The sequence below is a fragment of the Brassica napus genome, chromosome A9 (genome assembly GCF_020379485.1).
Source record: "Brassica napus cultivar Da-Ae chromosome A9, Da-Ae, whole genome shotgun sequence".
In the NCBI taxonomy this organism is placed as follows: domain Eukaryota; kingdom Viridiplantae; phylum Streptophyta; class Magnoliopsida; order Brassicales; family Brassicaceae; genus Brassica; species Brassica napus.
The window spans coordinates 9,112,448-9,140,174 of record NC_063442.1 but is presented as its reverse complement, the minus strand read 5'-3'; the positions used below and the strand labels follow the sequence as shown (position 1 = coordinate 9,140,174).

Here is a 27,727-nt window from a genome sequence, read left to right as displayed (position 1 = left end):
GTTGGTGTCGGTTGTTCTTGGCTGTTGACGGTTCTGTCTTTCTAATCTTGCGAGTTCTTCGTTAGTCAGCTGATGTAGTGGTCCTTGTGCGTTGCTCCGAGTATGTCTACTGGTCATGCACTTGGATCATCTGTTCCAACAAAGAAGTAAAGCAAGTTAGATATCTCAGACTAAATATTAAACTGAAAAATAAAGGTAAAAGCTTAGTCCCCAGCAACGGCGCCAAAACTTGATACACTAAAAATGAATCCTTGCTACTGTCAAGTTAACAGTGGTAATTGTAATATTTGAGATTCAATCCAAAGGACCAGTTTACTCTTTACTCTTATGAGTTCAATGTCAAGCTGAGAAACAAGTGGGTTTTGAGAATTAATTGTGACAAAAGTAACAAGAATGCCTAGGTAATTTGAATTCAATTTAAATGAAGCTTGCTTAGGGTCAATGATCGGATGTTAATTGCAGAACTGAACAACTATTCAAGTGCGATGAAATGCGGTCTAGAACTCAGATCACTCAGCTGGAACAACTCACTATCGTGATCTTATTCCCTATGCGTATCGGTCTTAAATCCTAAGCTCTCGCTTGGAACAAGACGCGAAAGCAAGCTTTAGATGCGAGATCTGATAAGTTCACTTAATACCCTAATATCTACTCTCGCTGATTAGGGATACTAAGCTCATTCAATATAGGTCGACTTATCTCCTAACGGTTAGCTAGAGGATTAAATCATAGATCCAACATCAAGTGATCAGTTCAATGCAAGCAGTAAGATCAATATGAATGAAGATAGTTGAGATCACTTATTTGTGTTCAGTTCATGCGGCTAACACCCTACAACCCTAAGCAAACTTAGCCTACTATTCAATCATAAAGCAGGATGACACAAGCAAGATTCCTGAATAATACTGCATATAAAATAAGTAAAAAGACAAAGGGTTCAGGGTAATCTTCTCGTGAGAATGAGAGATGGAGCCTTCTCCCTTACAAGTTGCGTAAAATCCAAAAGAGCAATCTATGTTTCTTGTAAAACTGGTGTCCCTTTAAGAAAACGATAGCCTCCCCTTTTATAGGGGGGCGCTGGTGATAGGAAAATAAGAGAAAGAGAAAGTCGAAACTAGGGCAAACTCCAGAATAGGAAGTTTCCTTAATGATCGGGAGCAGTCTAATGCTTGATCTCTTCGAGAGCAACCCTTGGGTTGTTCTAAATGACTGTTCCACGCTGAATCCTTCAAAACAGCATCTGACTTCCTGAAACTCTCTCCTTTACTCTTTCACATGTTCCTAACCTGGAATGATGTAAATTAAACTCGAATTAGGACTGAAAATGAGCTCAAAGTGCACATGTATTAGTATTAAAAACACCACATATCAGTATGACTCGTTTCTCCGCTACCACTCGCAAAAGCTGCTTTTGCGGTTGGTAGCAGTTGTTGACGTTTTACAACAAAGTTAGGTAATTCTTCTACTTCTACCTCTCTATCTAACTAAATTGTACACGTTAAAGATTTTATAGAAGATTTCCCTTGATAAAAAAAGAAAGATTTAATCCCACTTCTCTAGAATGTGTCTTTTACGTCAACACTAATCATATACTCCATCCGTATCCGTTTCATATTAAGTGTCACTTTGACATTTTTTTTAAAAAAACTATGTAATAGACTAATATATCTTTATTTAATGTATGATTAATTAAATGAATATGATTTATATAAAAACTTATTAGTTATTCAAAAGGGTAAAAAATAAATATATTGTACAAAGTTACATTAAAATTATAGAATAACACTTATTTTAAAATAATAAAACAAACCTAAAATAACACTTATTATAAAACAAATGGAGTAAAAATTAGGAACCATGAAAGTTTTGAAAAACTTTTGATAGTTTTTGAAATTTAATAAATTTTAGATAGTTAAGATAATTTTATCACTTTAAGAACATAGGGCAGATTTGTATATCAGTATTTTGATTTCATTTTACAAGTTTTAGTCTGTTTATGTTTAATATTCTAGTTATTTTAATACTAATTTTAATTTTCTTAAATTGAAAAATGTTTTACCAGTTACTAAAATTTATGTTGATTTTTTTTCTGAAATAATTTTTTTATTTCCAAATAATACAAAATATGTTATTGTTATCTAAAATTTATTAATATTTACAATTTTTTTAATACGACATATATCTGGATATGATTTTTTTAGAGCCAAAAATAATTATTTGAATATGTCAATCTTTGTGAATATCTGTATGCTAATTGAATATGTTTAATAATAACCAAATTAATATTATTAATTTATAAAAATAAGAAATAAATTAATATATTAGACTAAGTAAAACTAAATTTAAAATATTAAATATATGATTTTAATTGATTTTGTATACATTTCAAATTAATTTCAAAGAATATTCAAAAGAATACCTAGTTTTAATAAATAAAATTTTATGATAATCTAAAGTATATATCTAGTATTTTATAAATATTTCTATATGAAAAGTTAGATTTCATATATTTTAACTGTTAAAATATAGGGGAATATAATACCCAGATCTAGATCTAGATTTTAAAATATAATACACAAATCAAAGCCCAAATGAAATTAGGAATCCCAACAAATTTTCTCACCCCTAATTAAGACCAACTTGTGGATAAATTTATTTTCAATTTTTGCAGTCAACAACAATATGTTAATATATCTATAAGAAGAAACTTGCACATATTACAATGATGACATTTTTTTTTCAATAAAACGTATTTTGTCAACTTTCACAATGACATTAACTGCCAGAGACTACGTAACACGTTTCATAGGATAGCATTATCAATAATTTGCATTTAAATATTGTGGAGGACATTGTTCAGACAGGCATTATACCCTTCTGGAAAGGGTTTGCTCCATGCTTTTAGTTAAAATACCAATTTGTTCAAAAAAAAATAAATAAATACCAAATACAATTTGCAATTAGCAAAATTTATAATATTAAAAATAATTTTGTTTAAGTGTCATATAAATAGAAATATTTTATGCCAAACTTAATTCATTGATTAAAATGAGTATACAGTGTTATAGTGTACAACATAATTTGTTTTCATTAATTTCAATGAGCCATCAAGAAGTTGGAGAAATTTACATATAGTTTCGGAAACCATTATATATACTATATATTTACATTGTTGATGTATAAATTCCTGTCACAAAGGATGAGGTCGGAAAATAAAGAAAGGATAAGCTGTTAGAAGAGACTAACAACGTTCATGGCACCCATGATTCTAAACGGATGGTCAACAGAACTAAAAGAGGAAACAAACGAAGAAATCAACACAGCCAAAAGCGAATCAAACAAGCTTGTGAAAATTATTTTATCAATTGTTTAATTAAAAACTCTTTATATATTTGTGAGTTTAGGTTTTGAATGTAACTACGAAATTAATGGAAGAAAATTTTATAATTTTACAGTATAGTGTAAATAAAATTGTTAAACATGCATCAGTAAAAAAAACCAATCAACAAAACTAAATATAATATAATATTTAAATGTAAAATGTTAGTTAAAATAATGTTAAATATGTTAAAAATTAATTTAAAAAGTCGGTTAAATATGCATTTTTATAAAACTGTTATCGTAATATAAGTAAAACTGTTAGATTTGAACCCGACCTGGAAAATTTAAGGACTGGAAGCAAAATTAAATATTTTGGGTCTATTATTTAGTAATCAATAAACAATAAAGAAGAAATGAAAAGAATATAGCTGAAGAGATTTAAACCAGACACCAAGAACACTCTTACTCTACGCCTAAACCAATTTGGCTACTGAAGATTTTGAAACAAAAAAGCTGGAATAATACTTATTAAAAGATGGCCGTAAGCACATGCTTATATGGCTTGTATCCAGGGCCGCTACTGACTTCAATTTTCACAAAATATGTAAAATTTTCAATTATAAAATCGACGATATAGTGCTTTCATAATTTATAATGGAATAATAAATCAGTATTAGAAAACTTATTTTATACAAGCTTGGAGTACTAAAAATAAAGGAAAATACAAGAAGATGATAGTAATTCTTAACACATTAAAACACTTGCACTAATTACTCAATTCCAACGAAAACTTTGTATTTATTTACTTATTTTCTTTCACTCGAGACTGAATTTATTCCACTTTACACTGTGCATTCTTCATATTGGTTCTTTATTTTCTGTCTAACACTTGATTCCTTGCCATCCAAAAACAAACTTATTGATTTTTTAGATCTTTTAATACCAGCATGCATCCCCTGGATATATATTTATTTGCGACAAACTTAGTCGATGTAACCGGCCTCGTAGTCTGGTGGTAAATGAACCTTGGCTGAGGTGCTCGCCATCATGAGTTCGAGCCCCAGCCACAGTGGATTTAATATGGTTTCCGTTTGGCCTCCAAGACCTTTTTCGCCAGTTCCGGTTGGACGCGGTGGGATAGTCGGACTAAATGAGAGGTCCGGATACCTGGATTATCAAAAAAAAAAAAAACTTAGTCGATGTAAACAAGATGTAACGAATTTGGTTCTACTAGGCACATGTATTAGGCTTTCGTCAATTCCCAAGAAACTAAAATATTTGGCACTAATTAGGTTTTGGGGTTTCTCCCTATAAAACGACACTAAACTGGAAATTAACGTTGCAACCAACTATCTCTTACCATCTATACCTTTGTTATCTGTCTTTCTCAACTTTTCAGCCAACAACAATGGCAAACCAACTTCAAGATCCCTTAACCTCCTCCACTAAACCAAGTCAAATCAAAGAAGAAGAAAAATTTGATGAAGAAACTGTGAGCTTGCAAGCAGAGAGTCTTGTGAACACACTTGCCTTCCCCATGGTTCTCAAAGCGGCCTTGGAGCTTGGCGTCATCGAAACTATCACAGCCGTAGATGAAGGTGTCTGGCTCTCCTCTTATGAGATTACGATCCGTCTCCCAACCAAACCTACTAACCCAGAGGCACCGGTTTTGTTGGACCGGATGCTGATTTTACTAGCCAGTCACTCGATCTTGAAGTACCGTATGGTTGAAACCGAAGAAAACGAAAATTCCAAGAGGGTATATGCAGCTGAACCGGTTTGCAGATTTTTCTTGAACGGTGGAGACGGATCCGGTTCTCTTGCGCCTCTCTTCATGGTCAACTTAAGCGAAGTCTATTTCAAGACTTGGTAAGTACTGCTTAATTATACACAAACAAGCCGCTAATAGTTCTTATAACTAAACCGGTTTGCAATAAAATGTCATATTAATATACATATTATAAACCATGTAACTAAACTAGTTTACAACACAATTAACAATCGTTATAAATATATTCATAGGACACATCTCAAAGATGTGATATTAGAAGGAAATGATGCATGCGTCTCTGCTCATGGCATGAAACTTTTTGAATATATTGGTTCGGATGAACGATTCTCCGAGAAATTTAACCGGGCAATGTCGGAAGCTTCCACGTTGACCATGAAGAAGGTTTTAGAAGTTTATAGAGGTTTCGAAGATGTACACACTTTGGTGGATGTGGGAGGAGGAATTGGAACTGTTATAAGTCTAGTGATTTCCAAGTATCCTCATATTAAAGGCATCAATTTCGATCTAGCCTCGGTTTTAGCACATGCTCCTCTATATCCAGGTATTACATGTAGTGATAGATCACATTAACATATGTTATATTTGTTTTGCTCAGTTTTAATATTTGGTTATATATAGGAGTGGAACATGTTTCAGGAGACATGTTTATAGAAATTCCAAAAGGAGATGCTATTTTCATGAAAGTAAGTTCATAATATATACACTATTTTAATGGATTTTTATCATTACCAGATATATATGCTTCCTTGGTAAATCATATATATATATATATATTTTTTTTTTTTCTTTTTGTCACTTAGGTAAATCATATATTAACTACAATAGAACTGATAAATTATTACAGTGGATACTACATGATTGGAATGACGAAGACTGTGTGAAAATTCTCAAAAACTGTTGGAGAAGTCTTTCCGAAAAAGGAAAGGTGATAATAGTCGACATGATTACACCTCTAGAACCAAAGGCCAACGACTTTTCTTCTAACGTTGTGCTCGCGAAGGACATGGTGATGTTAACACAATTATCGGGTGGTAAGGAGAAGTCTCTTTCCCAGTTCGAGACTTTGGCCTCTGATTCGGGTTTTCGTCATTGTGAAATCATATGTCGTGCTTACTCATATTATGTTATTGAATTCCACAAATAAATTCCTGAATCTTATCAAGAAAAACTGTGAATCATCTCCGTCATGTGGCTGATGGTTTCTTTGTGGATGTAATATAATTTGTGTGTTGGGTTGTTTTCTTTTTTATGATTGTGGATATTGTTATGTGTCAACAAGGTGAAATAAAGAAGTAGTATTCTTTAGAGAATGTGAATTTTCTGAAACTAAATGTCTTAGAAATTTCACTTCCAAATAAGTTTTTTTTAATCAATATTAGGCCTCAAAACTAAAAGCTCCCAGAAATAAAGATGCAAAGAGAAAATGATTAAATAACTAGGAAGGCGTGGTTGGGATCACGATACTTTGTATCTTGCAAATGACAACCACGATAATTGGAAAACCGTTTGTGTTGGGACACGACATAGTTAAGGAACATTGTTTTTAAGTAGGTCACAAGTTCATTCAAGTCCAACTTCTTAAATATATACTAGATTTTGACCCGCGTTTCGAAAATGCGGGTTTTTTGGCTAATAAAAATGTTTGATATGAATTAGTAGAAGTACGGATTTTTCGTTTAATTACAATTGACATGAATTAGTGTTTTGATTTGATGTATATTATTATGCACACTCTTATGTTACAACAACATCTTTATATTTTATGTGAATTTTATAAGAGTTACATCTATTGAGCTGGTGAGACATAAGATTTTCTTTACAGATTTTGGGCTAATTTAATAGTATAATTTTTTTTAGGTTTTTAATAGTTTTAGCAATGTTTTTGTACCTGATCCAAACCCACGGTCGAATTGATAATTTTGATGACGTATATAATCTGATCATACTAAGTTAAAACATAATATGTAAAAACACGATAAAACCTGAAAAAATTCATCATTAATCCGCCATCTGATACTGTTGACCAGATAAAATATCATATAAATTTGATGATATTTTTTAAAATGTTGATTCAAACTTTTCAATACTTTTTAGTAGTACTTAAAAGTGAATAAACTATTTGATTTGTGATTCTTTAATAGTATGAATTTGTAGGTTTTTAATAGTTTTAGCAATGTTTTTGTACCCGGTCCAAACCCGCGGTCGAATTAATAAATCTGGTAATCCATATATAATCCGATCTGGATTAAGTTAAAACTCAATATGTAAAAACTTGATAAAACTTGGTAAAAACTCATCATTAACCCGCCATATGATACTGATTGATCCAATAAAATATCATTTAAATCTGATGATATTTTTAAAAATATTGATTTAAACTTTTTGGATACTTTTTAATAGTACTTAAAATTGAATATATCGAATGACATTAAGATTTTTTTAAAATTACATGATAAAAAATTCTAAAAAAAATTACATGATAAAATGGAAAGGGACCCATTTCCAAATTCATAGTGTATCCCTCTATTATAAATGTGGTTCTTATATTCAGTTTCAATAATATTGAGTAAAAAATGAGTTTATTTAAAGTATTTTATAGTTACAGAAAATAAAAGTATGGCTAAAAATAATAATATAATTAATGAGTAGGTGCAATATTTTTGTAAGTAACTTTTTAGGATGATCATATTTTAATAATATATATATAATAAAAAGAAGTTTGTGTGATCTAATATTGTTCAAGAAAATATATCATAAAAATATGTTGAAGTGTTTAAGAAAATACTTAATGAATCATGCATATATTGAAATACATATTTATTCATATGATAGGGTGCCATCATAAGTGAACAACGTCCGGTTCATTAAAATACGGTCAACAGTTATTCTATGCTTTTTGTTCATGTGGTTGTTCTATGGTTTTTCCAATGATTATGAATAATAAGGTTAACATATTTTTTTGTTTATATGTGGGTGATGAATTATGATAGGTTCGAATAATTTGAAATTTAATTATGATATAGTTATAACATAAAAGAGAGTTGCTGTCGATCTAGGTTAGATAAGGGATCCACCATATATGTGACTAAAATCTATAAATTAAAAAAAAGATTCGAATCTAACAGATTATATATTTTTGATTAGTTAAAACAATATAAAAGACATATTAAGTTTCTAGTGAATAGGTTCAACAACCTTGTTTAAGTAGATTTTTGTATGACTCCTTCCTTTTTAATAGTATAGATGTACATTAGTATATGTTACTGATATAAAAACGTTTCGGTTACTGATATGTTAAGCATTTGCAACAGATCATCGAATGTAATAACGTAAATATCTTTACTTAGTTGGATATTAATAAAGCCATCGAAGTCCCAATCAGAACACATGATAAAATTGGTTTGATTTTTGGTCCTTTAATAGGAGACTGCAGCATGGTAAAGAGTGGAATCACCATACATTTCAAACTGAAGAAAGAAGTAACTTGGTAGAAATTAATGTAGCATATCAATTAAAAGTTTAAAACACAGATACATATTTCATTCACAATATAATAATCAGTATATATTTAGGCTGTCGTTCTAGAGTGTTGGCTGATAGAGACTTTGGTTGTTAGGGTAGGATTATCGAGGGGGGGGGGGGGGGAACAGGGGCCAGAAAATCCAGAATAAGGATCCATGTTAGCTGGGTTTTAATTTTTTTTTCAGACAAAAAAATAAAAAAAGAAGAATTTTTTTTTGTAAAACTCATTTGGAATTTCAGCGTTAATCGTGGTTTTAGAGCACTAGTATCAAGAGTTTCTTTCCTAAATCTCTGAACATTTTAAATTATAAAAAAGGAAAAAGTAAGAAAGAGAATCAAAACAAAGAAGAGAGAATGGAGAATCAATCGATTGGTCTTTCAGGCTTCGAATGTTTACAACCGCTCTGCCCTACACCGCAATTAACAATAACAAAAATCTCTACATATATCATATATCTATACGTTTTTATAATTGTTAAAAACCGCATCGCAGTTGAACCGCTTGTCCCGCACCACTCAAACAGCAGTCACCATTCGGAGCTTCAGAAACAATTCGGAGATAGGAAGAGACTTTGAGGACACATGTCACTCTCCAAATAATCCAATTGATTTAAAAAAAGCAAGCATAGTTTTATGACTAAAATAATATTGTTGAGGGGTTGTGAAAGATTCTCTTTAATGATGATGCTCTTAGAGTATCTCTAATGTAAAACTCCATTTTTTTTCTCCAAATTAAAGTAAAAGTAAAAATAAAATAAAATTATTCCAACCATACTTCATTTTCCACTTCATAATGGAGTGATGAACAAACAAAAAATAGATTGTTATTTATGGAGTAAACTTCATTATAGAGTGAAATATAGAGTTCAGTTGGAGTATTCTTTACTTCATATTCACTTTTACTGTATTTTAGAGAGAAAAAATTGAGTAGAGATAGAGATGCTCTTAGCACTGTTAATATTATTTTAAATATTAAAAAATAAAATTCATAAAAATCATAAAAACAGTAAATAAAAATGTTATTTTTTCATCATAAATATATAATTATGAAAAATAATAATGAAAACACATATATGAAAACACATATATGAAAACACAATATGGATCTAAAAAAACAACAATGATTAATTTATCAAACAAAGTTTATGATAAAATTGATATAAACTAGAATAAGTATTTTAGTTATTGTAGGAAAGAGAAAAAAGTATTTTTGATAATGAAAATAAATGAAAAACTTATTTTTGTTTCTAAAGTAACGTAAGTGAGGATATAAGACAAATGAGGATATCAAAATATGAAATGACTTTGAGAACTTTAGAGCTATTAAATTTAGAAAAAGCTTGATTGGTAAAAATAGGACAACTCTAACCTCAATCGGACCCATAGACTCCTCCCACAGTGTTTAGACCTTTCGCCTCACATTAAGAGCATCTCCAACCCACCTCTATTTCTACCTCTATAATAGCATTTAGAGGCAAAATCACTCCAACCCATCTCTATTTTTACCTCTAAAATAGAGATTGCTATTTTCTCCTCTATTTATAGAGGAAGAAATAGCATTCCTCTATATTTTGCTCTATATGTAGAGATCTCTATTTTAGAGAAATACATTGGAGTAAAATCCAACTCTATTATAGAGTTCCTCTATTTTAGAGGTAAAAATAGAGAAATACATTGGAGATGGTCTAAGTTGAGTCGCTCCATTAATCCATGAGGTTGGGGACAAGAGAAACATTGATTGATTTTCTTCGGATATACGTACTTTATATTTATGCATAAGTGTGAAATCGAGTGTGAATTTAGTACTATAATTTAAGCTAGATTATTTTTAATATTCTTTTGCTTTACCAATTTACAGGTTGCAGAAATGCCTAAAAACATGGAAAGGCATTATGACTTCTGAATCTGTAAGCGATTTTTATACTGATTATAATTAAGTAAACATAAAATAGTTGTTAACAATACTATTATTGTTGTTCGTTACTCCCTCTGTTCCTGAAAATATAAATTTTTAGATTTATTTTTTGTTCCAAAATGATAGATTTTCTAAAATTTTAAAGTATTTTTAATAATTAATGATGAAAAGTTGTATACTTTTAAGAAACATTAATTAAAAATATATGAATTGGTTGAATATTATTGTTAACAATACTATTATTGTTGTTTGTTACTCTCTCTGTTTCTGAAAGAAGGATTTTTTAGGTTTATTTTTGTTGCAAAATGATAGATTTTCTAAAATTTTAAAATACTTTTAGTAATTAATGATGAAAAGTTGTATACTATTAAGAAACATTAATTAAAAATATATGAATTGGTTGAATACTATTGGTTAATATTTAATGGAAAATGTATAGTAAAATAAATAATAAATTCACTTGTAAACATTTATTATATTTTTAATATGCGTAAATACTTTAAAAAATCTTTATTTCGGAAACGGAAAGAGTAATACATTGTCACAAGCGTACAGCCGCCACAAGAGCTTATTGAAGTATGAATTAACTATTTTCTACTTTTAATAGTTTTTGGTACATAGTATAAAATCTCTAAACATATTATTTGGTTTTTGTTTATGTTTTGAAGGATCTACCTCCTTACAAACGGAGTTATATAAATACCAAAGGACAACATAATTGTTTTGTATGTAACGATGGATCAATAACGTGAAGGTGAGTCTTTTTTTTTTTTCTTTTTATCATCAACAAACAGACTCATATAGATTCTGCAAACCAATCCGGTAACTCCGCATCCATGTGAACGACGAAAGACAATTGTTTTCTGGCACATCGTGCTAGACTACCCGCCTTTTGATTTTCCGTCCGAGATACATGAATGATCTCTGAGCTAGTAAAACGTTCTTCAGTAGCTTTATGTCGTGCAGATAACTCTCAAACGCCGGCCATTCCTCTGGTTCCGAAACCATCTACGTGAAGGTGAGTCTTTTTTCCTTATTAAACTATATATAACAAAAATATAGAAACGCATTTAAAAATTAATGAACTTATATCAAAAATTTAAAGTAGTCAGTTTCTTTTATAAGTAACAAATTATTATATGTCTAAACCCTAAATTTGAATTATAAATCTTATCCAAAAATAAACCACAAGGTCTAGAAACTAACTTATAAGTCCAAAATGATTTCTGATGTATGCGATTGAGTATTGTTTTTCTTTTGTGGACCAGTTTGACATATTTGATTAGTTTCTTGGATTTGCTTGATCCTTCTTTCATGATTTGTAATTTAAGAGATTAAGATACTCTGAGGTAATTAATACACTTTGGGTTGTTGTTGTTTTACATATAAACTTTTTAATCTTGAAACGACTAAATATTAATTGCCTTGATCTTACAATGTAATTTTAAGATTGACAACTCTGAATTAACTTTTAATCTATATACTATATTAAAAGGGTTATATGAGGAGTAGAGAGGATGTCCACGTCAGATTAAAAAATCGGCCAATAGGAGAACAGCATTCGGACACGTCAGCACGGCTTTGGGTTTTGTTGGGCTTAATTTTTTTTATCTGATTTGTTTGATGAGACGCCTGTTAACTCATCGTTGTTCTTCGTCGTTTCCTATCCTCTTCTTCTCCTCTAACTGAAAGTCGATGACTCTCTCAAGAGAAGCTCTTCAATCGGTTGAAGGTCGACGGAGATGATGATGAAGCTGATAAGGGAGGGACGATAACGGTTGGTATTTTCTGGAACGTGACGATCGCTCGGAGGAAAGAGTGGATTGGCTAGAGAATTAGGTTTTTGGATGGAGGATTAACGGAAGAGAAGAAGGTTCGTTTCAGTGGGATTAGACGGAGAGATGAAAGACAGCAAGAAGAAGACATGGATGCTGCCATAGAAGTCGACTTGAAGCTTCGAGATAAACGGAGATGGATGAATGTATATACCAAATCAAACCACAATCCCCAATTGAGTAATAAAGCTATGAATCTGGGTAATTTCGAATCTCATTTTTTGTGACTCCGTTGCATTCTCTGACATGCCCTTTGCTTTTTCTTTCACGATCTGTTCCTGTTACATAACACCGATGTAACCTTGACAGTGTTCGATCATGGAGATTATGGTCCAGGCTTTCGATTTCTTCCATATAGATTAAATGTGATCATTAAAGGGTTTAGCTTTCACATTTTTTTTATCTATGAAAACAAATATGTCTTCGTTTCAGCTAAAGTTTCACTCCTTTTTATATCTAGCACACCAAGGTTTCAGCTACATCGAAGCTAAGGTATCACCACCACTTTCGATTGATAATCACGGATCTATGCGTTGTGGAGTTTAGTGATTAATCATTGATGTGCAGGAGCTCAAACGGGAGACATTGGTTTTGATTACTATGCGGCAGAACCGGAGATTCACTTTTTCTCGGCTATTCCTGAGGAAGGTAGCATATCCAAGGATGATCTTGAGGTGATGATTACTATGCTTTTGATAATTTCTTTTATCTTTCACTGGTGTGTGCCTTAAAGATTGTTATTTTTGTTTGTTTCAGAAAAAACTAGATCCTTCTGTTTTCAAAATTGGAAGCACACAAGCTGCTAAAAAGAGGTGGGTTGCAATGGGAAAGCAAGTCTCTAGGAAGGTATTGAATTGAATTGTCTTGGCTTCTTTTTATTTATAATGTTGACTTTGTAATCTTTTGTTTTAGGTTCAACATGTTGAAGATAAAGTGAAGGAGTCTCTTCTACAAATACAACAAGGACTGGTTTGTTTAATCAGAACTATTATGTAGAAATCTAATCCAGCTTTTCATAATTTATGAGACTAAGTTGGCCTTTCTCACTTTCAGGAACTTGACAAAGAAAGTCTCAACTCTCTCAAAACCAGGAAACTCTTAGTAACATAGTAAGTACCTGCGCTTTTTCTTTTTTTTTGTAAATTGTTTTATCTTTTGGGAGACATTGTTTTTAAAGCTTACCTCCTTTCTTTACTTATTAGGGGATGGACGGGATATTCTGATGTTGAGAAAGGTCCTAATTATGCTCCCAAAAGGAAGATTTTTGCTACTGACTTGACTCGAGAAAATCTACACAAGTGAGTACTAATCACTAATGTTTGTTTTCTAGACGTATTAATTATGTTGTTGGCATTGGAAAAGTAAGAGAAAAATGGGTACTCACATGCAGCTGGAAAGAGTTGGAATTCAAGGAGTATAACTTCAATGCTAAGGGACAACCTCTTGATGCTAGCTATCTCCATCCCCTTCTTAAGGTACTCAGGAGTTGTTGAAATCGTTTACTTCAAGCATAATGTATCTTAGTGTTTTGTGTAACTCATACTGAAGTGTAGTTTACTTGATGGTTAACTGTTTTGTTTATATCATGGTGTTTTGTACCCATCTGAGTGTGTTAAACTCTTACTATGACGTTGGTCTTCTTGCTCAGGTCTCAGATTCTCTGTCCTTTTGCCCATCAGATCTATATACTATATTAAAAGGGTTATATGAGGAGTAGAGAGGATGTCCACGTCAGATTAAAAAATCGGCCAATAGGAGAACAGCATTCGGACACGTCAGCACGGCTTTGGGTTTTGTTGGGCTTAATTTTTTTTATCTGATTTGTTTGATGAGACGCCTGTTAACTCATCGTTGTTCTTCGTCGTTTCCTATCCTCTTCTTCTCCTCTAACTGAAAGTCGATGACTCTCTCAAGAGAAGCTCTTCAATCGGTTGAAGGTCGACGGAGATGATGATGAAGCTGATAAGGGAGGGACGATAACGGTTGGTATTTTCTGGAACGTGACGATCGCTCGGAGGAAAGAGTGGATTGGCTAGAGAATTAGGTTTTTGGATGGAGGATTAACGGAAGAGAAGAAGGTTCGTTTCAGTGGGATTAGACGGAGAGATGAAAGACAGCAAGAAGAAGACATGGATGCTGCCATAGAAGTCGACTTGAAGCTTCGAGATAAACGGAGATGGATGAATGTATATACCAAATCAAACCACAATCCCCAATTGAGTAATAAAGCTATGAATCTGGGTAATTTCGAATCTCATTTTTTGTGACTCCGTTGCATTCTCTGACATGCCCTTTGCTTTTTCTTTCACGATCTGTTCCTGTTACATAACACCGATGTAACCTTGACAGTGTTCGATCATGGAGATTATGGTCCAGGCTTTCGATTTCTTCCATATAGATTAAATGTGATCATTAAAGGGTTTAGCTTTCACATTTTTTTTATCTATGAAAACAAATATGTCTTCGTTTCAGCTAAAGTTTCACTCCTTTTTATATCTAGCACACCAAGGTTTCAGCTACATCGAAGCTAAGGTATCACCACCACTTTCGATTGATAATCACGGATCTATGCGTTGTGGAGTTTAGTGATTAATCATTGATGTGCAGGAGCTCAAACGGGAGACATTGGTTTTGATTACTATGCGGCAGAACCGGAGATTCACTTTTTCTCGGCTATTCCTGAGGAAGGTAGCATATCCAAGGATGATCTTGAGGTGATGATTACTATGCTTTTGATAATTTCTTTTATCTTTCACTGGTGTGTGCCTTAAAGATTGTTATTTTTGTTTGTTTCAGAAAAAACTAGATCCTTCTGTTTTCAAAATTGGAAGCACACAAGCTGCTAAAAAGAGGTGGGTTGCAATGGGAAAGCAAGTCTCTAGGAAGGTATTGAATTGAATTGTCTTGGCTTCTTTTTATTTATAATGTTGACTTTGTAATCTTTTGTTTTAGGTTCAACATGTTGAAGATAAAGTGAAGGAGTCTCTTCTACAAATACAACAAGGACTGGTTTGTTTAATCAGAACTATTATGTAGAAATCTAATCCAGCTTTTCATAATTTATGAGACTAAGTTGGCCTTTCTCACTTTCAGGAACTTGACAAAGAAAGTCTCAACTCTCTCAAAACCAGGAAACTCTTAGTAACATAGTAAGTACCTGCGCTTTTTCTTTTTTTTTGTAAATTGTTTTATCTTTTGGGAGACATTGTTTTTAAAGCTTACCTCCTTTCTTTACTTATTAGGGGATGGACGGGATATTCTGATGTTGAGAAAGGTCCTAATTATGCTCCCAAAAGGAAGATTTTTGCTACTGACTTGACTCGAGAAAATCTACACAAGTGAGTACTAATCACTAATGTTTGTTTTCTAGACGTATTAATTATGTTGTTGGCATTGGAAAAGTAAGAGAAAAATGGGTACTCACATGCAGCTGGAAAGAGTTGGAATTCAAGGAGTATAACTTCAATGCTAAGGGACAACCTCTTGATGCTAGCTATCTCCATCCCCTTCTTAAGGTACTCAGGAGTTGTTGAAATCGTTTACTTCAAGCATAATGTATCTTAGTGTTTTGTGTAACTCATACTGAAGTGTAGTTTACTTGATGGTTAACTGTTTTGTTTATATCATGGTGTTTTGTACCCATCTGAGTGTGTTAAACTCTTACTATGACGTTGGTCTTCTTGCTCAGGTCTCAGATTCTCTGTCCTTTTGCCCATCAGATCAACAAAGTTTCATGTCTGAACTTGATTCCCAGGTCTCTACTGCCTTTGGTAAGTTCCACTTTGATCCATAGTCTATCAAAATACCTCTGCTTATCTGCCTCATTTGTCCATTTAAGACTTATCTTAAATCTTTGGTTACAGTTTTTTATATTTGGAACATGGGCTATGGTTAATGTTTCTCATTTGCTAATCAGTTTATTTTTTAATTACCTGCAGACCCGTTTGCTGATGCGATGCTGAGGACTCAGGTGCGGGAACAAAGGAGTACGTCCACATCCGTGTGCAGCAGCGCAATGGTAGGAAAAGCTTGACAAAGAAAGAGTATATTTAAAGCAAGATACTTAAGGACCTCAAGAAAGAGTTTTGTTGCAACAGTACATTGGTTGCAGACACAATAATTGCATATAAATAAATATATTATCAATTTAAATATCACTAGAATAAATTATTTTCATATGTTCAGAATATTTAATATTAAATCAACCATACAGAGTTTTTTTTATCACAGAAAAATTATTTTTATCACGTAAAATACAGTTTAAAAATACTCATGCATTTGAAATATTTAATAAAAAAATAAATATCAATTTTTTTACATATCACAAAGTTATTTATTATAATAAAATTTTCCTTTATCGTGTAAGAATATTAAAAACACTTATGTATATATAAAATTATATACAATATATATAGAGAGATATATCTCTTTTATTTAAAAAAAAATAATGATGTAAAATATTATTTTTGGTTACACAATATAAATTATTTTTATATAATGATAATTACCAAATAAAAAAGCATTTTAATTTACGATAATATATTAACAAATCTAATTATTTATTTAAGATATGAAGACTTTATAACACAATATAAATTATTTTTAGACAATGATAATTATAAATCAATAAATTTTCTTTTTAATTAATTGTTAATTATATACTAACAAATATATTTATTTATTAAGGATTATAAATATTTTAGTGGCTTTAATTTTAAGTATGAGAGTTCAGAGGCAAAAAATCACTATACAAATTACAATATAGAGTATTAAAATAAATATAAATTAATTAAATAAATAAAAGTTTAACTATACCAAACAATCCGCGCGTAGCACAGATAAAAGATATAAGAAGTCAACAAATAAAGAACCGATATACAAGTCGGTGGTACTTTCTTTTAAAGACAATTACAAAAATGAAATTTAATAATTTTAAAACCAATCAAAATTTATACAGTACTAATTATAAGCTTTGCAATTGTTTTACATAAAAATAAATAACCATGATAAAGAATATATATAGATCTTAACTTATAATTTAGTTAACTTTTTATTAATATTACTAATATCCTACATAAAACTCCAATAAAACACAACAATTTATTTCAAATATTTTTAAATTTGCATTTATGTTTATAATTCTATAACAAGTTTCAGTGTATATCATATTTGTTCTATTTTAAAATATAAATATAAAATTAAACTAATATTATTGAAAAAAATCCGGGCGTAGCCCGGAAAACCCCCTAGTATACATAATAAACTCAGATACTACCTTGAATCGGATGTTAGTTGCTTTAATATTTTGGTCACTCTGAGGTCACTAACGTAAGTACGTATATTTTTATTATATTTTTTAAATAAATAACATGCTAACTTTATTGATTACTAGGCTACTTCTGGACAATAGTGTTCAGTAGAATCATATCTATTCATCTCTACATTCATAAGAAAATCATATGACTTTTGCAAATTCTTTGGTTTTTGTTGTGAAGGATCTCCCTCCTGGATGTCCATACAATCTGAAATCTTCTAAACAACAAACATGTTTTGTTAAAAGTTTTTGACCAAAGAATTGAACGTATGTTTTATTCTCACATAACAGTGGCATTACTATTTTAGTATTTTTAGAGTTTGGAAGCAAAATTAACAAAGTTATTTTGCTAGAGCCTGTTGATAAGGTCAGAGGTAAGTCAGATTTTTTTTTATCACTTATCCTTTGCATAACTATCTTCAAAGCTTATATGCAAAAAAAAAAACAATGTTGCATGCGTATATTTTGTGCATCACCAAGTTCATAAAATAGTAAGAACATTGCTTAAAACACATGGTCCTATACAATATACAACATTTGTCGATATATGTGTTTATGAAAAAGACATAGTTCATGTCACTGTTTTTTTAGAAAAAACACCCAAACTTTTGTAGTCTTTGATATATACATTAGAAATGTTTCTAGGCAAAAGGGTGTTTGGTTGAAAGTTGCGAAGACATAGATATTTGAAATATGTATTTGAAATCACAATATATTTCTATTGTTTTCTTTAATAGGCCCTTTTTATTGATATCATCAGGCTGACACAGGAGGTATCTACTGCCTAATCATGCATGGTGGTGAGACGACCGAGTCTAGCTATGTGCCAGAAGCAGCGAGGCAGTTCAACATATTCTAGAGAATGAATAGCCTTGCCATGATTTTGCATGTCATATATTTTTGTTTTGATTTTTACATATTTTCTTAGTTGAAATTTGAAGACATGAAATCTCCAAAACATTTTAAACATCCAAAAGTGTCCAGTTTCACTGAGACGACTAAAATGTGACACAACATATTACAACGCATATAGGAGAAGTCGAGCCAGATGTGTCCTTGAATCTCACATACAGTCTTAGACATTAGATATCACATTTGTCAATCTGAGAAGAGAACAAGAAGCATCTAAAATCAACACAAAGGAAAAGACTCATCAAAGGTAATAAAAACACATATAGATATTTCATATACCTTGGTTCTCTTGACATCTTCTTTCTCGGCATTTTCAATGAAGTGAACTGCCAAAAGAATCAAAATAAGTAGCACAATATTATATAAACCAAAAACAGACAAGAAAACAAAGATAAGCCCATCTTCCGTAAGAAAGAGGCAGACTTAAATCAATTAAACTTTCATGATAAAAAAACTATGACTGTGGTCTAAAAGCTGGTCATTGTTATATAAGGGGAAGAAAGAGAGTACCATTTTTGCAAGGCTTCATTTCGCAGGAGATGTACTTGGCTGGTGTATGATAGTTATGGACGACCTTAGCTCGGAAGTCTCTAGGCTCATCATAGGAAGGAGCCTTACCTTGATAGGTAATGAAATACACTGTGGCAGCTGTAGCTGAATTGTAATAATTGGCCTTGGTAACCTTCACAAATTCATAGTGTGTAGCCTGTTTTATAAAAAAGAAAAAAAAATAAGCACATATATTGTATATATTAAAAAGCAGAAAGCACAAGACTAGTGTTCGACCTCCTTTTCATTGTATTTCTCGAGGGATTCACGAGAGAGCCTGTCCATTAACTCTCTGGTGGTTTCTGGTTCAATGGCCATCTCGTCGTCATCAAAATCAAGAGGTTTGTAGTTAAAAACGTATCGGAACTGCTTAAAATCTATGTCGAACCCCTAAAACACACACAAAAGATTCCCCCACGGTTCAAAATAAAATAAAATAAATTCAACATCCAAAGATTGATGGAAGACCTTGCTCTCCTCGAATTGTTTGTTAATGAGGCGTTCCTCTTCTTCGTGTGTGTAATAAGGCCCTTCATCCTCACCTCGTCTAATACACGGAATATGCATATTCCTAGGCTCACAACCAGGCTCGTATAGCAAATAGGCTTTTATATCCATTGTAGTCCAATCTGATCGACAGTAATCTCGAGAATTAGGGATTTTACCGGTTCTATATTATGTTATAACTCATTAGGTTTAAAGTTGGATTCTGTACCTGGAAGATCATGCCCCATATACATAGCTCCTCTCGAATCAGATATGACCTCGCGGCGTTCTGATACAAACGAACAACCCTAGTTCTTTTTTTTCTTCAATAATAAATAGCACAATTCTGTCTCCAGCAGCTGACACATCAGCATTTTCAAGTGATATGGAGCTGCCATGTCAATTAAAAAACATTTCAAAAGCCAATGAAAACATTTCGTGATTACACACACATCAGTTTCTATCTTCTTTGCTTTTAACTATAGCTGTGAAAAAAATACAGGAAGAATAAGCAAAGTTAGAATCGAGGCTGGACTGAGAGAGGTAAGTCTCGACATCTAACGGCGGGAATCGCTCGGAGAAGACGACGAGACATCTGAATCGAGATCTCTGGTGAAACCAGTGACAGAGCAAGGAGACGTCGTTGTCCTCAGTCAGAATAGAAGCAATCAAAACGTGCGGAAGGGCATCGTGATGGAGGAATTGAAAATGTTCTGTTGTGAGAAGGCTACGTACGAGAAAGTTGCATGTGTATAATATGATTGGCTAGGTACAACTTATGAAAGCCACCGCAACTATCCTCTCAAACCCTCTCTGCCGCGACGACATCACAGTAATCACCCTTTCTCCGCCATTGTTTCCAAGCCGATAACTCACGTACGTGAATAAGCTTAAAGCCCTCCTCGAGTTGCAGTTTCGAGTTACATGTGTTTCCTAACTTCATATCATAACACAAACGCAGCATGTGCTATAATATGGCTTTCAGAGATATCCCATTTAGTAATTCAAATAATGTACCTTTGAGATTTAAAGGTCGGTTTATGTGTGTGATCATTTGAGACCCTAAGAACTATATTACGCTCAGATCATGCTAGAGATTGATGCAGGTATCTTGGTGGCGCCTTTGATGTGTTGCCTCATGTGCCTGAGACAATCACGACAATCAAAATGTTCCAAAATGTCCTCTAAACATTATTGGAAAGACAATGGACTTCCAAGTCAATGACAGGGAAAAAAGAAGAGGAGAGAGGTTTTTTCTCTCAATTCTCTCTCCCCTATTTCCCCTCTTCACTCGACTAAACCCTAATTTTTTAAGCTTCGGTGGCCGGCGGAGCCCTTGTCCGTCGGTCGCCATCCCTCCTGTTTCGCCACTCTGCCTCCAATCCTGTCTCTCGGTTCTCCTACCGTCGTCTCCTTGCTCAGCCCTCTAGATTTTCTTCGGATTGCGGCCGGATCCGGCGGATCTAATCAGTCGCCGAAAGTGTTTTTGGCTTCCCCGGAGGTTTGGCGAGTCAGCGGTTGGTTGTCTGTCTTCAGGAAGCTCCGTTTTTGTTGTAGATCTGGGTTTTGGTTGTGGTTGAATCTGGGTCAGGTTCAACCCGAAGATATCGCCGGATTTGAAGCGCGTCGCTGCCGTTTCGCATCTGGCCTTGTGGTGTCTCTACCTCCCCTCCTCTCTTCGGTTCGGTTGCTACGCTAGGACTTCTCCATCTGGATTTTCGGATCTGAGATGAAAAGGCGTTGTGAGGCTTTCGCCGGGGACTCCTTTTGGTCTGGTTCTCTTAGCTCTTAACATGGTGGCTTCGTAGTCGTCTGGTGATTGGAGCTATAGCTCCTCTGTTCGTCACGATTCTGGAAGGAGATAGACAGATTCTGGGCCTTGCCTCCTCCTCGTTCTGATGCCGTAATCTTTCTGAGCTAGCTGTTTCTGTAAAGGGACCGGAGTCGAGAGCCTTAACCTCCGCTTGCTTCAGACAGTAATGCTCCAGCGTCTTCCTGTTCGGTTCGGTTCGTTTGGTGTAGGGTCTCCAATGCCTCGTCTTTTTTGTCTCTGGAGCTACTTCGGCGTCTGGAGTGGATACCACCGGAATGTGGCCGGACCGGGACCTAGTCAACCCCGCTTCGCCTATAGTCCTTTCGGTTTCGCCTTCGGGATAATCTTTGGCCCCTAAGATTATTCTCCGGTCGATTTGCTCCTTGATTAATGCTCTTGTTTCAGGTTCCGGAACCAAGTTCAAGCGTTGGTCTACTGGTAATCGAATAGGTGCTAGGGAATTAGTTTAGTTAAGCTTTACTCACGCTCTCTTGTGCTGAGTAAACTTCTTTGTCATTGTAAGCCTTTTTTATCTTTTTTTGGGGGCTTGCCTTGACCCATGCTGTTAGCAAACCTTAGGTGCAGTAGCTTTTGTTCACTCAAATTCTAATGTATCTCTTGCATCATTATCCTTAATGAAATTCACATACTTATCAAAAAAAAAAAAAAAAAAAAAAAAAAAGTCAAGGTTGCCGAGTTACAAACTTCAAATCTTCTTTCCAAAGTTTTACGGTGACCCGAATTATCAAAGAAAATTCTCTCCTTCAACAAAAAGATGATACCATAACAGCAAAGGTGATGTTTAATATAAACCCATCATTCACAATATATAATGACAGTAATATTAATTCAATATTTTAAGAACTGTAAGATATAACAACAACCAAAGAAAATGAACCAGAGATGGATGAGAACATCAAAAAAGAAGATGAGAACCTTGTCCTACTTTCCAGAGTTCAAGTATTGGTTGTGAAATTGGGCAGGAAGGAAAAAACGAAACAGAAGATACAAAGAAGCAAGCTATTGATGAAGTTACTAATGAAAACGAGACCAAGAAGAAAAGGATAATATGACCATTGCTTAAAAACTTAGTATCTATACATTGAAACACATCTTGACCTTCTTCGTTTTGGCTTTATTTTCTTGGAATTAAAAACTTTCATTATTAATAATTTAGTAAGTTTCTCTTGATATTAATTTGAAATAAATAAATATGAATTAAACTTTGTATGACATTGAAATTTTTAATATATAAATTTGTCTTAAAGAAAGCATAATTACAACATCCACCCCTAAAAATTAATTGTCAACAATAACTCAAAACTTGATTTTGAATATAAAAGTGTAGGCTAGTGAAATTACAACAACTAGATTTTTTAACCGCGCTACGCGCGGATAAGATATTATATGTATTTCACAATTCTAAAAAATAATGTATAATATTGTATTATATTATTTAAAGAATATAAAATAAGACTACATAACATAAATATATTTTTTATTTTTTCTTTGTGAAAATCATTATGTTGTTTGATTGTTGTACTTAATTCACATATTTGCATAGATATTTGTGATAGATGAATAACTATATTTTTATTATCAGTAAATAATATATATTTATTATATAATATAAGAAAAATGAAATTATTTACTTTTTAACAAACTTGTCTCATGTTGGGGACTCGGTTATAGACATATCATATTCGAATGAAACATTTTTACACTTATCAATCTTCTTAACAATTAAGAAACAAATCTGAATATCAAAACAATATCTCATACGATCTCTTTGTGGAATAACTGCTCTGAAGAAATTGAATTTATGAATAAAAAAAGACTGGAAATGGATGTGCATATGTGTTATCTAAGTCAGCTTTAAAAAAAACTATTTATAGTTCATATATCATTTATGTCCATCCTATTTTTTTGTCCATCATTTCTTAAACATCTTGAAATAAGTAATGCTAATTAATAATAAACTTTTTGCTCACAAAATAAAAATCAAATTTGTTTAATTATCGCTTAATTTGTCTAACTGATATATGTATTTCTCAATTCTAAAAAAATAATGTATAATATTGTATTACATTATTTAAAGAATATAAAATATGACTACATAACGTAAATATACTTTTTAAATTTTCTTTATGAAAATCATTATGTTGTTTGATTGTTGTACTTGATTCACATATTTGCATAGATATTTGTGATAGAAGAATAACTATATTTTTATTATCAGTAAATAATATATATTGATTATATAATATAAGAAAAATAAAATTATTTACTTTTTAAACAAACTTGTTTCATGTTGGGGACTCGGTTATAGACATATCATATTCGAAGGAGACATTTTTACAGTTATCAATCTTCTTAACATTGAAAAAACAAATCTACATATCAAAACAATATCTCATATGATCTACTTGTGGAATAACTACTCTGAAGAAATTGAATTTAGGCATCAAAAAGGACTAGAAATGGATATGCAGATATGTTATCTAAGTCTGCTTCACAAAGTACTATTCATAGTTCATATATCATTAATGTCCATCCTATTTTTTTGTCCACCATTTCTTAAACATCTTGAAATAACTGATGTTAATTAATAATAAACTTTTGCTGGAAAAAAATCAAATTTGTCTTATTATCACTTAAATATTTTATTAATATGGTCTAAGAAGCTTTTAAGTGATACTAGATTTTTTAACCGCGCTACGCGCGGATAAGATATTATATGTATTTCTCAATTCTAAAAAAATAATGTATAATATTGTATTACATTATTTAAAGAATTTAAAATAAAACTACATAACATAAATATATTTTTTAAATTTTCTTTGTGGAAATCATTATGTTGTTTGATTGTTGTACTTGATTCACATATTTGCATAGTTATTTGTGATGGATGAATAACTATATTTTTATTATCACTAAATAATATATATTTATTATATAATATAAGGAAAATAAAATTATTTACTTTTAAAACAAACTTGTCTCATGTTGGGGACTCGGTTATAGACATATCATATTCGAATGAGACATTTTTACAGTTATCAATCTTCTTAACAGTCAAGAAACAAATCTGAATATCAAAACAATATCTCATATGATCTCTTTGTAGAATAACTGCTCTGAATAAATTGAATTTAGGCATCAAAAAGAACTGAAAATGGATGTGCATATGTGTTATCTAAGTGAGCTTTACAAAATATTATTCATAGTTCATATATCATTTATGTCCATCCTATTTTTTTGTTCATCATTTCTTAAACATCTTGAAATAACTGATGTTAATTAATAATAAAATTTTAGCTGGCAAAAAAATCAAATGTCTAATATCGTTTAATTTGTCTAACTGATATATATGTATTTCTCAATTCTAAAAAATAATGTATAATATTGTATTATATTATTTAAAAAATATAAAATAAGACTACCTAACATAAATATATTTTTTAAATTTTCTTTGTGGAAATCATTATGTTGTTTGATTATTGTACTTGATTCACATATTTGCATAGATATTTGTGATAGATGAATAACTATATTTTTATTATCAGTAAATAATATATATTTGTTATATAATATAAGAAAAATGAAATTATTTACTTTTTAAACAAAGTTGTCTCATGTTGGAGATTCGGTTATAGACATATAATATTCGAATGATACATTTTTACAATTATCAATCTTCTTAACAGTCAAGAAACAAATCTGAATATCAAAACAATATCTCATACGATCTCTTTGTGGAATAATTACTCTGAAGAAATTGAATTTATGCATCAAAAAGGACTGAAAATGATGTACATATGTGTTATCTAAGTCAGCTTTACAAAGTACTACTATTCATAGTTCATATATCATTTAAGTCTATCCTTTCTTAAACATCTTGAAATAAATGATGCTAATTAATAATAAACTTTTGGCTCGGAAAAAAAATCAAATTTGTCTAATTATCGTTTAAATATTTTATTAATATTGTATAAGAAGCTTTCAATTGATATCATAGTTTAATTTTTATTAGTTTTTTTTTGTTAATTTTAGAGTTTTTTGTATTTAAGATTTTTTCTATATTAAGCTTATATTTCTTTCACATAATATATATATATATATATATATGTCATAAAATTTACCACCATAAAAATTACCATCAAATAATTTAATTTAAAATAAAATTATATATTAATTTGTTGTATTCTAACAATTTGATTGATTTAATTAATTTGCTTTGGTGGATAACTTAAAAAGTTTTCATATGAATCGGAGAAACCAAACTTATGTTGTTATATTATATTTATTTGTGTATATGAAATCTATATATAATGCTAGTGTAATAAAGAAAGAACATTATGTTTTATAAATTCAAAAAGATACATTATTACAATTTGAAATTATTCAAAATTGAATAAAATGGTTAAATAAATCTAATTATTTTTTTATCTTGCTTAGTTGGATTCTCATGAAAAAAATCAATAGGTTAAACAAATGTTTCAAAATTTGTTGTGTTATTGTTTTGTCTATAAATTACAAAATTTATTGAATTGATATATTTAATTATTGCACCCTTAAATAATATTTTATTAAGACATTAGAGAACTATGTTTTGAGTTGTTTTGTCAAAATTGTACAAAAATCTATGCTTTTTCATATTTGTCACGAAAATTTATATGTTAAACTTATTTTTACAAAAAATTTATCTTTGTCAAGAAACAAAAATCTATGGTTTTTCATATTTGTCAATGTTCTCACACTTTCAAAGAATATATTAGCTTAGTCGCTTACTTATTTTTTTTTACAAAACAAAGTATCGGAATCTTGAAAGTTGAATTTATATTATTGTAAATGTATATAAGAGTTTGTGATTACATATTTAGTGATTCTTGTATATGTGTCCAAGAAAGTTTCAATGGCTTAGTGGTATTTGTCATATATTTATGTCATACTAACCCGGGTTCGATCCTTTCCTTTGCATTGTTTTTTCATTTTTTACGGAAAATAAATGAGATGACGTGGCAACTTCGGACTCTTTGATTGGACGATTTTTTGTGCCTACGTGGACATTCTAAGAGAAGCTTATATCCTCCTTTTAGTATAGTATAGATCATAGTTTAATTTATTAGTTTTTTTGTTACTTTTTAGAGGTTTTTGTATTTAAGATTTTTTTTCATATTAAACTTCTATTTCTTTCACAGAATTGATATATATATATATATATATATATATCATAAAAATTACCATCAAATCAGTTTTACTTATTTATTATTTTGTTTGAACGAAAATACACTTTTTAAATAATTTAATTTAAAATAAAATTATATATTAATTTGCTGTATTTTAACAATTTCATTGATTTAATTAATTTGCTTTGGTGGATAACTTAAAAAGTTTTCATATGAATCTGGGAAAGCAAGCTTATGTTGTTATATTATATTTATTTTGTGTATATAGAATCTATATATAATGTTAGTTTAATAAAGAAAGAACATTATTTTTTTTTGTAACTTCAAAAAGATACATTATTATAATTTTAAATGAATCAAAATTGAATAAAATGGTAATTAAATATTTGTAAATCTAATTGTTTAGTTGGATTCTCATGAAAAAAAAAATCGATTGGTTAAACAAATGTTTTAAAAAAATTTGTGGTATTTTTTTGTCTATAAATTATAAAATTTATTGAATTAATATATTTAATTATTGCATCCTTAAATAATATTTTATTAAGACATTAGAAAAATATGTTTTGAGTTGTTTTGTCAAATTGTACAAAAATCTATGCTTTTTCATATTTGTAACTTCAAAAAGATACATTATGACAATTTGAAATTAATCAAAATTGAATAAAATGGTAATTAAATATTTGTAAATCTAATTATTATTTTTATCTTGTTTAGTTGGATTCTCATGAAAAAAATCGATAGGTTAAACAAATGTTTCAAAATTTGTTGTGTTATTGTTTTGTCTATAAATTACAAAATTTATTGAATTAATATATTTAATTATTACACCCTTAAATGATATTTTATTAAGACATTAGAGAAGTATATTTTAATTGTTTCCTATGCTTTTTCATATTTGTCACGAAAATTTATATGTTAAACTTACTTTTACAAAATTCTTAACTTTGTCACGAAAACAAAAATCTATGCTTTTTCATATTTGTCAACGTTCTCACACTTTCTAAGAATATATTAGCTTAGTCACTTACTTATTTTTTTTTTACAAAACAAAGTATCGGAGTCTTGAAAGTTGAATTTAT

General features: G+C 30.9%; 2 protein-coding genes and 1 long non-coding RNA gene across 5 annotated transcripts; 2 read left to right on the top strand and 1 right to left on the bottom strand.

Moving 5' to 3' along the window:
- The first annotated feature begins 4,635 nt into the window (after window positions 1-4,635).
- Window positions 4,636-6,423, top strand: LOC111200910 (indole glucosinolate O-methyltransferase 4-like). The gene is made up of 4 exons (XM_022692453.2): window positions 4,636-5,190; window positions 5,344-5,654; window positions 5,732-5,796; window positions 5,958-6,423. Exons 1-4 carry the CDS (start codon window positions 4,730-4,732, stop codon window positions 6,255-6,257), a joined length of 1,137 nt encoding a protein of 378 aa, XP_022548174.1. The 5' UTR covers window positions 4,636-4,729; the 3' UTR covers window positions 6,258-6,423.
- Window positions 6,424-12,068: 5,645 nt separating this feature from the next.
- On the top strand, window positions 12,069-16,542 carry LOC106362834. Of its 3 annotated transcripts, none has more exons than XR_007316223.1 (17): window positions 12,069-12,586; window positions 12,846-12,877; window positions 12,953-13,059; window positions 13,142-13,231; window positions 13,298-13,354; window positions 13,439-13,494; window positions 13,588-13,683; window positions 13,776-13,860; window positions 14,034-14,917; window positions 14,993-15,099; window positions 15,182-15,271; window positions 15,338-15,394; window positions 15,479-15,534; window positions 15,628-15,723; window positions 15,816-15,900; window positions 16,074-16,155; window positions 16,324-16,542. It is a non-coding gene; the product is annotated as an uncharacterized LOC106362834 (long non-coding RNA). The 3 variants fall into 3 exon arrangements; XR_007316222.1 differs by having other exon boundaries at window positions 12,069-12,877; window positions 14,034-14,626; window positions 14,886-14,917; XR_007316221.1 differs by having other exon boundaries at window positions 12,069-12,877.
- Window positions 16,543-18,562: 2,020 nt separating this feature from the next.
- On the bottom strand, window positions 18,563-20,111 carry LOC106364264. The gene is made up of 6 exons (XM_013803881.3): window positions 19,876-20,111; window positions 19,629-19,789; window positions 19,398-19,550; window positions 19,122-19,317; window positions 18,891-18,937; window positions 18,563-18,802 (listed from the first exon to the last, which is right to left on the bottom strand). Exons 1-6 carry the CDS (start codon window positions 19,898-19,900, stop codon window positions 18,782-18,784), a joined length of 603 nt encoding a protein of 200 aa, XP_013659335.1. The 5' UTR covers window positions 19,901-20,111; the 3' UTR covers window positions 18,563-18,781.
- Between the last annotated feature and the right edge of the window lie 7,616 nt (window positions 20,112-27,727).

What these genes read in the sequence shown, in the direction of transcription:
- LOC111200910 (XM_022692453.2), top strand. Translation starts at nt 4,730, where the DNA reads ATGGCAAACCAACTTCAAGATCCCTTAACCTCCTCCACTAAACCAAGT. An exon ending in GAAGTCTATTTCAAGACTTG is followed by an intron (nt 5,191 to 5,343) that starts GTAAGTACTGCT and finishes ATATATTCATAG; the next exon opens with GACACATCTCAAAGATGTGA. An exon ending in ACATGCTCCTCTATATCCAG is followed by an intron (nt 5,655 to 5,731) that starts GTATTACATGTA and finishes GGTTATATATAG; the next exon opens with GAGTGGAACATGTTTCAGGA.
- LOC106364264 (XM_013803881.3), bottom strand. Translation starts at nt 19,900, where the DNA reads ATGTATATGGGGCATGATCTTCCAG. An exon ending in AATGAAGCCTTGCAAAAATG is followed by an intron (nt 18,938 to 19,121) that starts GTACTCTCTTTC and finishes TTCTTTTGGCAG; the next exon opens with TTCACTTCATTGAAAATGCC. An exon ending in AAGATGTCAAGAGAACCAAG is followed by an intron (nt 18,803 to 18,890) that starts GTATATGAAATA and finishes TTCTCTTCTCAG; the next exon opens with ATTGACAAATGTGATATCTA.